Source organism: Cetorhinus maximus, chromosome 17 (genome assembly GCF_964194155.1).
Source record: "Cetorhinus maximus chromosome 17, sCetMax3.hap1.1, whole genome shotgun sequence".
Lineage (NCBI taxonomy): Eukaryota > Metazoa > Chordata > Chondrichthyes > Lamniformes > Cetorhinidae > Cetorhinus > Cetorhinus maximus.
In genome coordinates, this window is record NC_135895.1 from 1,085,053 (window position 1) to 1,099,691 (window position 14,639).

The window sequence follows — 14,639 nt, forward strand, 5'->3', positions numbered from 1 at the left end:
CCACTTGTCAGCCCAAGCCTAGATATTGTCCAGATCTTGCAGCATTTGGACATGGGCTGCTTCAGTATCTGAGGAGTCGAGGACCCCCGAGAGGTGTGGGGGTGGGAAGCAGTCTCAGCTCCTGGTGGAATGTTAATTAGCTAGACGACAGGTAGGAAAGCCAATTAGCAGGCATGGGGCTGTGAATGGAGGCGGGACCAAGAGTGGGTTATATTTGAACAGACCGTAGTGGCTGCCCTTTCACTGCATCACTGATCGGAATAAAGAGGGGGCAGGAGAGAGAGAGACCTGGAACCCGGGGATGGACAGCTCCTCGTTTCTCAGACATGGACCTAGAGATTCTACTTGAGGCAGTGAGGAAGAGGAAGAAGGCCACTTCCCGGGGAGTGACAGGAGGGAGCCCCTCCTAGAACAAGAAAGAATGGGTGAAGGTCTTCTAGAGAGAAGGTGAGAGGGGTCAGGTAGAACTGGTCCAATTCAGGAAGAGGTTCAATGACCTCATTTACTCTGAGAAGGTTGGGGTAACCCCCAAACTCTCGGAACAGACCTCTGGGAATTCACCGTCCTTCTGCTCTGTGAGGTGGAGGCAGTCTGCTCCCTCACCTCTGCCTGAGGCTGGGTTACACGTGCCGGTCATCCTCATCATGGAGGTGCCCATGGGGCTTCTCCAGAGGCTGCTGCGCCGGAGTGAATGCTGGGCCAGCCTCCATCACTGGCTCCTAGTGCACAGATACTGCTGCAGTCAGAGGGCCAGGGAGGCTGATGGTGAGGGTGATGGTTCCCTGGGAGGGCTGGTACCCTCCTCCTCCTCGGTGACTGCATCAGCACTCGGGCAGTACTCCAGATGGCTGGAGGGAAGTACCCTCTGGGGTGCAATTGGCATCCAGTCAAAGTGCCTGAGAAGCATGTTGTTCCCAGGCATGGCAGGAGTGTGAGCCGAGGGCACTTACTGATTCCTCAGGATGGTTCCAAGCCACAGTTGCTGCTGAGAATTTATCAGCATTGTACTATGTAGCTTCTCGTGAATATGAAAAGTTGGCATTGGCCATGGAGGGACGTAGTCCTTACCCTGCTCTCCTTCATCCTTGAAGGGGAACCGGGGACCTAATGCCTGGGAACAGACCCAGACAGGAGGAGGGGTTCCCTACAACAAACTCCTTCACCATCACTGAGCCAAACTCTCCCAGAACAGAGTCAGGCCAAAGCTCCTTCACACCTTCGACCAGCACAGATCCATTCCCCTCAGTGGCTCATGGTCAAAGGGCAGCAGTGTGTAAGGGGCAAGGACAGACACTGCCCTGCTCAACTGGGTACAGGTGTCCCTCCATGGAGAGAGTGGCCAACCTCATGGAGAGCAGAAATGGTGGACTGACATATACAGGATGCCATCCACACTATGTGACCTTGGCTGGTCGGTGGCATTGGTCATGTAAGGATGTTTGGAGTGGATGCCAGTGTATATGCCAGGGGAGCACTGTTTAGAAGTGGCAGAATAAGGAGACCATAGCTTCAGGCAGAACACTGAGTGGGTCACTGAGTGTCTTCTCTCTCACTATTCTCTTCCTTTTTGAGCATCATGTAAATATTGTGACATGAAGCCAGAAGTATGAGCGGGACAAGAAAAGAGGGATGAAATGGTGAAGACATGCAGGAGCCTGCTTATGTTGGCAGTGAAACCTTTGGACAGATGTACATCTTTCACTGGCAGTCAGAGTATTCAGTGGCAGCTCAGAGTGAGTGCCAGGCCATGCCCTTCCTCCTGGGTCACAGGAGCTCAGTTAAATGGGGCCTGGATCAAATGATCCCGGAACTTGATTGTATCCTGAGGAGGCCTTCAATCTGGACTGGGGCACCTCGAGGTTCTTTTCTTATCTCCACTGCTTCCTCTTCCCCCTCCTTTTCCACATCCTGTTCCTCCTCTTCCTCCAATGAACTGTGCCTCTCAAGAGCCTCACCCTCGTCAAGACCCACCCCTCTCTGGAAGGCCACGTCGTGGAGCTTTCAAGAGACCATCACGATGATCGAGATCCTTGCAGGAGGGCACTGCATCATACCATCTGACTGGTCTAGGCACCAAATCCCATCTTCAGGAGTCCAACAGCCTGCTCAATGGTTGTCCAAGTGAGCAGGTGGCTGTGGTTGTAGATCCTCTGCCACAGGGTCTCAGAGGGATGAGTAACCATTTCTTCAAGGAGTTTGGGTGTAAAGCTCTCATGACCAGAGGATGAAAAAGGGTTGTGATAGCTGCCAGGACAGCGAGCGGGTGCACACATCTCATTGTGCTCACAGACCAGGGGAATGTTGAGGGAATGGAAGTCCATCCTGTTGATGAACATCATTGTTTGAGCAGTCTGGCTTGATGGCCACACGGGTGCAATCAATGATTCCCAGATTGAGGGTGTGGTCAGTTTGTTGGCGTGGTCAGTGTGTAGGTGTGGTCAGTTTGTGGGTGTGGTCAGTTTGTGGGTGTGGTCAGTTTGTGGGCGTGGTCAGTTTCCAGCCCAATGACTTTTTTAAACCCAGCACAAGAGATCAGGGAGATGTTGCTGTAGTGGGATTGTCACTGGACCAGGGTAATGCTCTGGGATTCGAATCCTGCCACATTAGATGGTGGAATTTGAATTCAATAAAAACCTGGAATTAAAAGTCTAACGATGAAAACACTGTTGATTGTTGTAAAAACCCATCTGGTTCACTAATGCCCTTTAGGGAAGGAAATCCTCTGTCCTTATCTGGTCTGGCCTACATGTGACTCCAGACCCATAGCAATGTGGTTGACTCTTAAATGCCCTTTGAATGAGGGCAATTAGGGATGGGCAGTAAATGCTGGACTAGCCAGCGATGCCCACATCCCATGAATACATAATAAAAGGCCATGGTAGCCCGAGATGGGCTGAGTGCGAATTACACATTTTTGATTCTTTGGCCCATTTTTGCTGTGTTCAGTGTGATTGAGCAGGGATGACAGGCTGATGATGTTGATCGGGACCTGTGAGCTTTACTATTTTAATATTCTCAGGACATGCTCATCAAACTGACATTAAAATGGCTTCAACTTTTGAATGAATCAATACTAACAGCTTCCTCCCTCTCCCTAGTGAACCTGTTTGATAGATTAATCACTCACTCACTGAAATACTGTTTCCCCAGGTTAGTTTTAAATTTCCCCGTCAAGCTCAGGCTGTCTGGATCGACTGTCCTGGACACACGAGACAGCTGCTCATGGCCGACATTATCCAACCCCTTTAGATTCTGAAAACATTAATCACATCGTCTCTCAACCTTCTCTCTTTCCACAGTGAGACTAAGGCCCAGTTTACACCATTGCTAATCCAATTTCTCTGTCTCCGGCTCTGTTACTGACCTTCTCTCCTGCAGATCCTGGTGATCCAGCGTCTCCTGGAGGGCCAGCACGACCTTTCGGACCCTCAGGTCCATCTTCACCTCGTGGTCCCACCAGGCCAGTTTCACCCTGTCACAGAGGGTATAACAGTTAGGGTACAGTGCAGATTTATGTCCACTCCCTGCCTGTGAAATATGAACACATTCTTTCAAAAAATTTCAACCCAGCCTGTAAGAACCTATGGAATCTAGAATATTACAGCACAGGAGGCCATTCTGCCCATCGTGTCTGTGCTGGCTCTTTGAATGAGCTCTCCAATTAGTCCCACTCCCCCTGCACTTTCTCCATATCCCTGCAAATTTCTCTTTTACAACTATTTATCCAATTCCTTTTTGAAAAGTTATTATTGAATCTGCTTCCACCGCCCTTTCAGGCAGCGCGTTCCAGATCACAACAACTCACAGGCACAATGGGCTGAATGGTCTCCTCCTGTTCTATAAGATTCTCTGATCCTGTGTGGAACTTAATTGATTCTCATTTGAGGGGTGGGGGCGGGGCGGGGGTGGAGTGCAGGGTTTATGAGTTGAGGGATCAACCAATGAAAGATTAAAGAGGACCGGGTATGTGGAAGTCACGCGAGTAACTGACTTACACCCAAGTTCCGTGGTCTCTGGGAGGGAATCATTGTCCCTGAAGGTGGACACAGGATCCCACCTTCATCCATCTGCACCTACACTCAGGTCATGACCTCTGTCAGGAAGGTCGTGACCTCTGTCAGGAAAGTCATGACCTCCATCGGAGAATTGTGACCTCTGTTGAAATTGACATCTGGTTATTTCACATTGAAGGATTTCAATCCAACTGGTATTAGATGACTAGAAGAGGCAGAAAATTCTAACATGAAAGAGAGAAATGCAAGTAGCAATATCATGTATCCAAGTTTAAAAAGTAGGATGATCGATTAAGATAAAGGAGATTTCACTGAAGCAGCAGTGTTGATTCACTGAAAGCTGTAGTGAAGAGATTGTGTGACCCAGGATTGTTTGTCTAAACTGTCTCTCTTGTGTCAGTGTCTGCAGCACAGGAACACATCATACAGGCAGTGAGAGGCACTGAGAAATCCTCTTACCCTTTCTCCTTTAAGACCCATGTCACCTTTAAACCCTGGAAAACCATCTTCACCCTGAAAGAGAGAGATGTGATTTCAATAATCAGATAACATTTTCAAACATGGAGAGAGCAGGTTTCCTTTTCATTTTAAATAGTCAAGGATGCTGAGCTCCAGAAGTTAATTATTTTCAGAGGATGTGGTGTAAAACACAAGAAACATTAACTCAGTCAAAAGAAAAACTGCAGGAGCCTGGCACTAAACAGACTAGAGTCAGAGTGTCATATACAGCACAGTAGGAGGCCCTGCTCTCTGTAGGGCAACCCAGTCAGTCCCCCGCCGTATCTCTGTTATTCTGCAAGGTTATTTCCATCCCCATATCCCTTCATTCCCTGAGAGACCAAAAATCTGTCTATCCCAGTCTTAAACATATTCAAGGATGAAGCATCCACAATCCTCTGGGGTAGAGAATTCCAAAGATTCACAACCCTTTGAGTGAAGAAACTTCTCCTCATCTCAGTCCTAAATGATCGGCCCCTTATTCCTGAGACTATGCCCCTCGGTTTTCGATTCTCCGACCAACGGAAACAATCTCTCAGTGTCCACCCTATCAAACCCCCTCAGAATCTTGTACATTTCAATGTGATGCCTCTCATTCTTCTAAACTCCAGAGAATATAAACCCAATTTACTCAGCCTCTCATCCTAGGGCAACCCCTCATCCCAGGGACCAATCTAGTGACCATTCGCCGAGCTGTCTCCAATGTGAGTATATTGTTTCTTAAATATGGAGAGCAAAACTGCACACAGTATTCCAGATGTGTCCCACCAAAACCCTGTACAACTGGAGCAAGACTTCTTTATTCTTGTACTCCAATCCCCTCACAATAAAGACCATCATGCCATTTGCCTTCCTAATCACTTGCTGCACCTGCATGCTAACTTTCTGTGTTCCTTTTTCGAGCACACCCAAGTCTCTTTGAACATCAACACTTACAATTTCTCACCTTTAAAAAATATGCTGCTTTTTTATTCTTACGCCCAAAGTGAGTAACGTCACACTTCCCCATATGATACTCCATCTGTCATCTTGTTTCCCACTCACTTAACCTGTCTGTATCTCTCAGCAGCCTCTCTGTGTCCTCCCCACAGCTTACCTTCCCACCTAGCTTGGTATCATCAGCAAACTTAGATACATTACTCTCTGTATCTTCATGCAAGTCTTTAGTATAGATTGTAAATAGCCGAGGCCCCAGCACTGATCCTTGTGGCACTCCACGATTCACTGACTGCCAACTTCAAAAAGCCCATTTATGCCCATTCTATGCTTTCTATCCATTAACCAATCCTCTATCCATGTTAACATTATCACCCCCAACTCCATGAGCCCTCATCTTGCCTATCAGCCTTCTGTGTGGCACCTTATCGCATGCCTTTTAGAAATCCAGGTATATCACATCTACTGGTTCCCCATTATCTAATCTACTAGTTACATCCTCAAAATCACTAATAAATTTGATAAACAGGATTTCCCTTTAGTAAAATCATGTTGACTTGTTCCTATTCATACAACACTTTTCTAAATACATTGATAAGGTTCCTTAATAACAGATTCCAACATTTTCCCAATGACTGATGTTAGGCTAACTGACCTGTAGTTCCCTGTTTTCTCTCTCCCTCCTTTCTTGAAAAGCAGAGTAACATTTGCCAACTTCCAATCCACTGAGACCATTGCTGAATCAAAGGAATTTTGGATTCGTACCATCCTCACTGTTTGCCACTCCTCCAAGTTTGGTATCATTGGCAAATTTTAACATTTTACTCTGTATTCCACTATCCAAGTCATTGATATCAAAAAATGCAGCATCTGAGCTCTGACCCTTGGGGACCACCGCTGGCTACCAGCCTCCAGTCTGAAAAACAACCATTTACCACGACTCACTGATTTTTGTCCTTAAGCCAAGTTTTTTAACCAGGCTGAAACTGATCCTAGGATCTCAATAGCTGCTCTCTCTATGCCCTTGGTACCAATGTGTCCCACTTCTCCTGCAGAACGCTCTACACCCTCTCCATTACCCTGGCATTAGGGAGGCAGCACATCATGTTGGAATGTTGGACCATGTCACAGTCTGTTTGATGAAACTTAACTTATGCAAATCACAAAAAAACCACATTTTGTAGTGAGAATTCAACTCGCTTAAATATGTTGTAAATTTCTGAAATAAGCTACTAAAGCAGCCTTATCAAAGAGACGCAGACCAACTGGGAAATTCCATTTATTCCGGTCTGGAAATGAGTTCACCCCATTTCGTACTGAGGAAAGGAACTTGCAATTCTACAGCCTCCCTCACCACCACGGGAGGTCTACAGACAATGAAGCGCCATTTTCAAGTGTTGCTAGTGTTAGACTGTAGGAAACGTAGCAGCCAATATACGCACAGCAAGCTCCCACAAACAGCAACAGGAGAATGAGCAAATGATCTGTTTTTTGTGAATGTGGTTGAGGGGTAAATATTGGGCCAGGAAATTGTGGGGGGGAGTCCCCTGCTCTTCTTCAAAGAGTTGCTGTTCGATCTTTTACATCTGCTGTCTAGGACAGAGTGGCCTCAATAACTGCCTGATCCAAAAATACAAAACTGTTTTCACACAAAGGATAGAGGGATTCAGGAACTCCTTCTTTCAGAAGGCAATGGGAAGAGGGTGAGAGAAATCAGCCATAGCCCCTGCCCCTGATCTCCACCTAGAGGCTGCTGCAAGCAAGTGTTCACGAATACATCAGATCCCAACGACTCTCACACCCTCCTGGCCGGCGTCCCGTCTTTCAGCCTTTATAAAATTCAGCTCAGGTAAAACTCTGCTGCCTGTTTCCTAATCCACACCAAGTCCTGTTCACTCACCACCCTTGTGTTTGCTGACCAATGTTAAAACTGGGATAGCCAGACAGAGAAGGTGAGAATACTAAATTCAAGGCGACATTCACATAGTCACTTTTACACGTGATAAATCCATGCATCTTGGGCAGTGCAGCCCTCCGTCAGCCTGCTCTATATATGAGCACAGGTCAGTCCCCAATTACTACCCTGCAGCTGGCCATAGTTAAAATGCCCAATTAATATACGATTATCAGATTCTCTCGTCTCTCCAAATAATATTAGGAAAAACGGCCCTTTTGCAAACACAATCGAGATGTCAAATTTAATCGAAAACCTCCATATTCTGTACAAAACTCTACCTTGTGAGACACCCCCCCCTCCTTTAGGGCCTCTTTGTACAAACATTTCCTTTTGTAAAACAACCGGACAGTTGGTGACTTGCAAACATCCATTTACTTTTACAGATTTCCTTTCTGTCCAGAGAAGTCAATCTGTAACCCTTCCTCATCCACACTTTTCACAGAGTGTATTATCCCACAATGAACAATTATTTACATCACATTGAATGGTTATACTATCTTTAGCTTGTCCACTGTACAGAATCCCACTTAAAATATTTGACAAATAAAATCCCATATCCGCTACTTCCACAAGAGACAGTGTTTCAGAAGCTATAGAATTTTGAACAATCCTTTTTTTTGAGCTTCACAGCTGGGGACATTTCCCATTCTCACGCTGCGGGAATATTATAAAACCAGCTGCACGTTAAAACCCATCAGGGAGGTTAATGTGTAAAACATCACTAAAAACAATTCATTTCATGGGGCAGGATATCCTGCCTCACTACCCAGAGTAAGTGGGGCTGTTCACAGCCATTTAACACTTTGAGGAGTCTTCATTGGCCGGAGACTGGATGTTCACCCTCCGTTCAAGTGGACGTTATGCCACTGAAATCTGCGACCCAGCAGTGGGGAGGGTGGGGGTCCAGCAGTGCCAGTGGAAGCAGTGGGGAGGGTGGGGGTGGGGCAGTGGGGGTGGGTGGGGCAGTGGGGGTGGGGCAGTGGGGGTGGGGCAGAGGGGGTGGGGCAGTGGAGTGGGGCAGTGGGGTGGGTGGGGCAGTGGGGGTAGGGCAGTGGGGGTAGGGCAGTGGGGGTGCGGCAATGGGAATGGGGCAGTGGGGGTGGGTGGGGTTCTCCTGACAGGAGCGGAGGCGAGGAGGTGAGGCCTGGGTGTGGGGGTGAGAGAGGTGGATGGGGCTCTTGATGGACAGGCTGGGGATTGGGGTGGAGGGGAGCACCCATGGGGGGAAGGTTGCGGGGGAGGGGAGTGGGGGAACTGGCACCTAATGTGGAAATGGAGCCCTTGGGGGAGGCGCCCCCACCCCATCCCCCACTTTCTTGCTCAAGGCCTGAGCAGGGTGACCGGTCAGTATTCCGCACTGCCCCCCAACTCCCACCTGCTGACTGGGGTGTGGCCCTTAAGTCATGAGTAATTGGCCACTTAAGGTTCTCAACTGGGGCAAGGGGTGGGGCAAGGGGTGGGGCAAGGGGTGGGGGAAGGGGTGGGTCACCCCGCATGCCTTGCCCGCCTGTGTAAAGTGGTGGGCAGTGTAGGGGCAGGGGGAGGGTGGCAGGAAGGCCACTCGAGGCCCCTCACCCACAAACTCACTGGTGGGGAACCGTCAAACTCAGCCCATCTCCACTGAACAACTAAAGGGCGGGAACTCAAGTGAGCATTTCTCCAGATTTAAATTTTTAATGTTTTGTTTTCCCTTAAAACATTCTCTACTCTCGAGTGTTTCACCACAGTCCTTAACTCCAAACATCAAAACTAGCATCTGGTTTAGCCAGAGTGTCCAATCAGTTCAACCGGCCAATCAAGCTTCACGATTGCTCTGTCTCTTCTTTAGATATAACATCATCTTTCTCTGGTGACAACCACAACTTGTATTAATGTAGCACCTTCAACCTAACCAAACATCCCACGGTGCTTCACAGGAGAGTTATAAAGAAACTGTGACATCCAGTCACCTAAGGAAAGATTGCAACAAGCGATTAAAAGCTTGGTCAAAGAGGTTGGTTTTAAAGAGTGTTTGGAAGGAGGGGAGAGAAGCGGAGAGGTTTAGGGAGGGAATTCCAGAGCTTGGGACCCAGGCAGCTGAAGGCACGGCCGCCAATGGTGAAGCGATTAAAATCGGTCATGTTTAAGAGGGCAGAGTTAGACGAGTTCTGATGTCTCAGAGGGTGGTAGGGCTGCAGGAGGTTAAGATAGGGAGGGGAATGAGCATGAAGCGATTTAAAAACAAGGATGAGAATTTTAAAGTCAAGTGATAGCTTGACTGGGAGCCAGTGTAGGTCAGTGAGCGCAGAGACTGACGGGAATAGAACTCAGTGTGAGTTAGGCAAAACACAGCAGAGTTTTGGATCAGCTCAAGTTTACGGAGGGTAGAATGTGCAATACCAGCCAGGAGTGTGTTGGAATAATTGGGTCTCGACATAACCAAGGCATGGACGAGGGTATCAGCAGCAGATGAGCTGAGACATGGGCAGAGTTGGGTGATGTTATGGAGGTGGAAACAGGCGATCTTGGTGATGGTGTGGATATGTGGATTGAAGCTCATCTCAGGGTCATATGTGAGACAAAGGTTTCAAACAGACTGGTTTAATCTCAGGCAGTTATCGGGGGGAGGGATGGAGTCGGTAACTAGGGAACAGACTTTAGAATGGAGACCGAAAATGGTGGTTTCAGTCTTCTCAATGTTCAATTTGAAGAAAATTCTGCCTGTCCAGTTCTGGATGTCGGATACGCAGTCTGATAATTTGGAGAGAGTGGGGGAGTTGAGAGAGGTGGGGGGGAGGTGGGGCTGGGTGTTGTCAGCGTACATGTGAAAACTAAGGCTGGGTTTTAGGATGATGTCACCGAGGGGCAGCAGGTCGATGAGAAATAGGAGGGGCCAAGGATAGATCCTAGGGGGACACCAGAGGGAACGGGGTGGGAGGGGGAAGAGAAACCATTACAGGCGATTCTCTGGTTACGATTAGACAGATAAGATCGGAACCAGGCGAGAGCAGTTACCCCCAGCTGGAGGATTAATATAATTACATAGCACATTCTGTCCTCCATAAACTCGAGGTCACAATGGCCTTCAGCTGCCTGGGGCCTAAGTTCTGGAATTTCCTTCCTATACCTCTCCCACTCTCTAGCTCGCTTTTCTCCTTTAAGACTCTCCTTATAACCTACCTCTTTGACCAAACTATTGGTCATCTGATCTCTCATCTCCTTCCTTGGCTGGCTGTCATGCTTTGTTTTACAATGCTCCTGTGAAGTGCTTTCAGCTGTTCCATTCTGTTAAAATTGCTATATAATTTGCTGTTGTTTACTGGGGTGGGAGTAACACTTTCTAAATAGGAATCATGATTTAAAATGATACCAGCCTGAATTTGCTTCATATCTAAACCAGTTTATTTAAAAGCCCCACAAACCTTACTCCCTTATGTTTTAATTTTATTCTTAACGTATTTCTCCAATTCCACAGTGCCACCCATAACAAATCCTCGACCTGCTTCGTGAAGTATTCCTTTGTGGTGTCAATAAAACGTTGTGGGATCTGCTTTTAGGTTAATGACTTATTTTCAGTAAAACAGATCTCACTGAAAAATATCACATCCTGAAGGAAACATCATTCAGATCATTGATGCATTTGTTTAGTTTCCATCATTTTCCGTCTGCACCAATTGCTTCTCTGGGCAGTTTCAGAGACACCTCACTCCAAAAATTATCACCCTGCAGAATTGTGGCTTTTATTTCGATTGATCAACAAGTGCAGCAGATAGATGGGAACACCACCGCCTGGAAGTTCCCCTCCAAGTCACCCACCATCCTGACTTGGAAATATATCGGCCGTTCCTTCACTGTCACTGGGTTAAAATCCTGGAACTCCCTCCCTAACAGCACTGTGGGTGTACCTACACCACATGGACTGCAGTGGTTCAAGAAGGCAGCTCACCACCACCTTCTCAAGGGCAACTAGGAATGGGCAATAAATGCTGGCCCAGCCAGCAACACCCACATCTCATGAACGAATTTTAAAAAAAATTTACACTTGCATGAATATGTGACCAAAAGAGCTAAAAATACTTTTTCCAGCTGTGGGAGAGTCCACTCTAACATCTGTATCTCTCAGTCACTCTTCAGAGCCCCTGAGTGATGAGTCTCACTTTAAGCCCTGTGATGTGTCAATGGAAGGCTTACAATTGGACATGGTAACATCCTCTCACTCTTTCCACAGATTTCACACTTCTCACTCATCTCTTCTATCAGCCTCATGTACTCTCCAACAACCCTCACACCTTTACGCAGGATTTTTAACCATTTGACAAATAGGGTGAGCAAATTGTCAATGCAACCTGAAGATGATTTGTCATTTTACCTCTCTGTTTTTTATCACCTGATGATTTAATAATTGTCTAACAGTCTGACGAGAAATCTCAGAGGTTGGGTTTTCCAGGCCTCGAGTGGGTCCAAATGGAGTCGGGCAACCAAAACACAGGCAGCAACATCACGTATCCATAATCCCGCCTACCTGGTTTTCCCAAGGGCAAGGGAGAGTGGGAGCCTCAGAACTGGTCTGCACCAATTGTGAGGCTTATGAATAGTCTGTCTCCGGAAATGTTTCCAGTGTTTCCAGAGAGAGACAGTGTTTAGGTGTGTCTGTGTCAAACCAGCTACATGGAGCCATGGAGCATGTCTACAGAAAGTCATGGAAGCAGGAAGAGTATAAAAACCCAAGTGAAAATGCTTTTCAAAATGTAAAGGGTTTAACAGTTTGAAGTTAAAGTTGCAGCAGCCCATCACAGATCAGGGGAGCATTCAGCATTAAGAACTTTGCCAGCTCAGGGGGTCATTATGCTCCTGGCATCGTGTGGCATTGGAACCGAAGGAGACTGTGATTTTTTAGGCATCTGCACCCTGGTCAGTGAGGACCTCTGCAACGTTTCACAGGCAGCTGCAAACTGGCGCAAGACCCAGGTGACGGATACTCTCTTCAACAAACTGGACAACATATCAGGATCACAAGTGATGGGCATTGCAGGGTCAGAGGGTATTGGGTCTGGTGCCCTAAAATACCCTCCTACAAGGGTCTCATTCGTTGTGCTGGTCTGCTGCATTGACCATAACATGGCCCTCCAGAGGGGTGTGGACCTTGAGGATGAGGCTGCCCTGGAAGGGGTCACCTCATCAGCAGGAGCAGGAGTAAGAGAGGAGGAAGAATCCGAGGCAGAGGGAGAGGGAGATGATGCTAAGCCGCTGTATGACGAGGTGGCCCTCTCCTGCCATCCTCCAGAAGGAGGATCTCCATCCTCTCCCCCATGGGTGGCAGGATTCTGGCCTCAGGTCTCTGTGGTGCAATGACAGGCTCAAGTCGACATAGACTGCAGCAGCTCAAGAAGGTGTTTCACCGGCCCTTGGGGTAATTAGGGTTGGGCAATAAATGCCGGCCTTGTTGGTGACACTTGCATCCAAGAATGAATTTAAAGATAAAATACAAATTTATTCTTCTAAAGGATTCAACACCTGTCTCCAACTCTGTGCAAAACAAATAACAAATGAAGTGAAATGAAAGTAAGAAAGATAATAAATTTCAATAGACCTGACAGTGGAATTTTTACCTTTTCCCCCTTTCCCCCTTTGAGTCCACGAACTCCATCGGCTCCCTGTTTAAATAAAAAACAGCCAGATTCACCGATTGTAAAGAAACTCAGCACATTAATCATACTTAAGAGAAACTTTGGTCAGATGTACCTTCACTCCTCGAGGCCCTGGATACCCAATTGGACCTTGTGGGCCTGAAGATCCCTAAAAAATATAGACAAACAAAGCGCATCATTAGCAATAAAATCTGTTCCAATCGGAATTAATTGAGGCAAATCGAGAGAGCGATGTCAATCTTTATTCCAATGTTACCTGTGCACCTTTCTCCCCAGATGGTCCCTCTTTGCCTGGGTGGCCCTGCAGGGAAAAAAATAAATATCTGTCTCTGTTCTCAAAGCAGGCGAGGTGCTTATCTCTGTCTTAAGAATTCACACAAGAGTCTGGTTTCACAAGAGTTTGTATGTTTTAAATGGATGGTTTTAAAATCTGCTGGTGTTCTGTGAACGTCAGGGAGGAGATCCCTTTGTCAATTGTGTTATAAGAAGAATTGTTGACTTACTGGAGGCCCATCAGCTCCCGCCAGGCCTGGCAGGCCAGCTTTACCCTGAGGGCCCTATAAAACAGAACGAAACAAGACCACTTTAAGGTTTCAGAAGAGCTGAGCTCAAGACCACAAGGAAATTCAAACTCTCAGAGAATCACAACAAGGCAGATTTAGTACTGAAATAGTTTGTGGTCATAGTGAAGACTTACCTTAGCTCCAGGAGGTCCGATTGTACCTTGAGGTCCGGGTAGACCCTACGTGGAGAGAGAGAGAGAGAGAGAGTGAGAGAGGCACAGAGAAACTTTTTCAATCCTGGTTTCCAAACCTGGTTTCATTTCAAGGAGTGGATTTTGCTTCTGAAGTAGTTTCAGGCGAATTGGAATCCGACCAGTTTCAATAAATCTTTGCTGTCTGAATTTTTATTTTCTTTAAAAAATAAAAGGAGCAAATGGAACTGCAGCAGGAGTTGGGATGAAGCAGATTGTTGGCACACGGCAGGAATCTGATCCTACACACACATCCCTGCAGGTGGTCCCTCTGTTATTAATATTCCAAACATGATCGAGAGCATCTCTCTCACTGCTACAGCAACTAATGTCAAACACACCCCCCACTCCAACCCCCTCCCCACCAAATCCCTTCCCCACCCCCTCCCCTCCAAACTCCCTCCCCACCCCCACCCCTCCAAACTCCCTCCCCACTCCCTCCCCTCCAAACTCCCTCCCCACCCCCCCTCCGAACTCCCTCCCCACCCCCCTCCAAACTCCCTCCCCATCCTCCCTCCAACCCCCCTCCCCTACTCCCACCCTCCGAACCCCCTCCCCTCCAAACTCCCTCCCCACCCCCCTCCAACCCCCCTCCCCTACCCCCACCCTCCAAACCCCCTCCCCTCCAAACTCCCTCCCCACCCCCCTCCAACCCCCCTCCCCTACCCCCACCCTCCAAACTCCCTCCCCTCCAAACTCCCACCCCTACCCCCTCCCCTCCAACCAGCTCCCTTACTTACTCCCCTCCAGACTCCCTTCCCACCCCTTCCCCTCCAAACCCCCTCCCCACCAAACCCCCTCCCTACCCCTTCCGCTCCAAATCCCCTCCCTAAATCCTCCACTCCAAACTCCCT

General features: G+C 47.8%; 1 protein-coding gene across 1 annotated transcript in view; it reads right to left on the reverse strand.

Annotated features, from left to right (window-relative positions):
- Positions 1-13,175, reverse strand: part of LOC144692126 (uncharacterized) — a 161,816-nt gene extending 148,641 nt beyond the window's left edge. The window contains exons 1-4 of the mRNA XM_078560623.1: positions 13,126-13,175; positions 12,993-13,037; positions 4,473-4,526; positions 3,365-3,472 (exon numbers count right to left, since the gene is read on the reverse strand). Coding sequence (XP_078416749.1) covers positions 3,365-3,472; positions 4,473-4,493 — 129 coding nt within the window. The 5' untranslated portion in view covers positions 4,494-4,526; positions 12,993-13,037; positions 13,126-13,175. The remainder of the gene's footprint in view (positions 1-3,364; positions 3,473-4,472; positions 4,527-12,992; positions 13,038-13,125) is intronic.
- Positions 13,176-14,639: the final 1,464 nt, after the last annotated feature.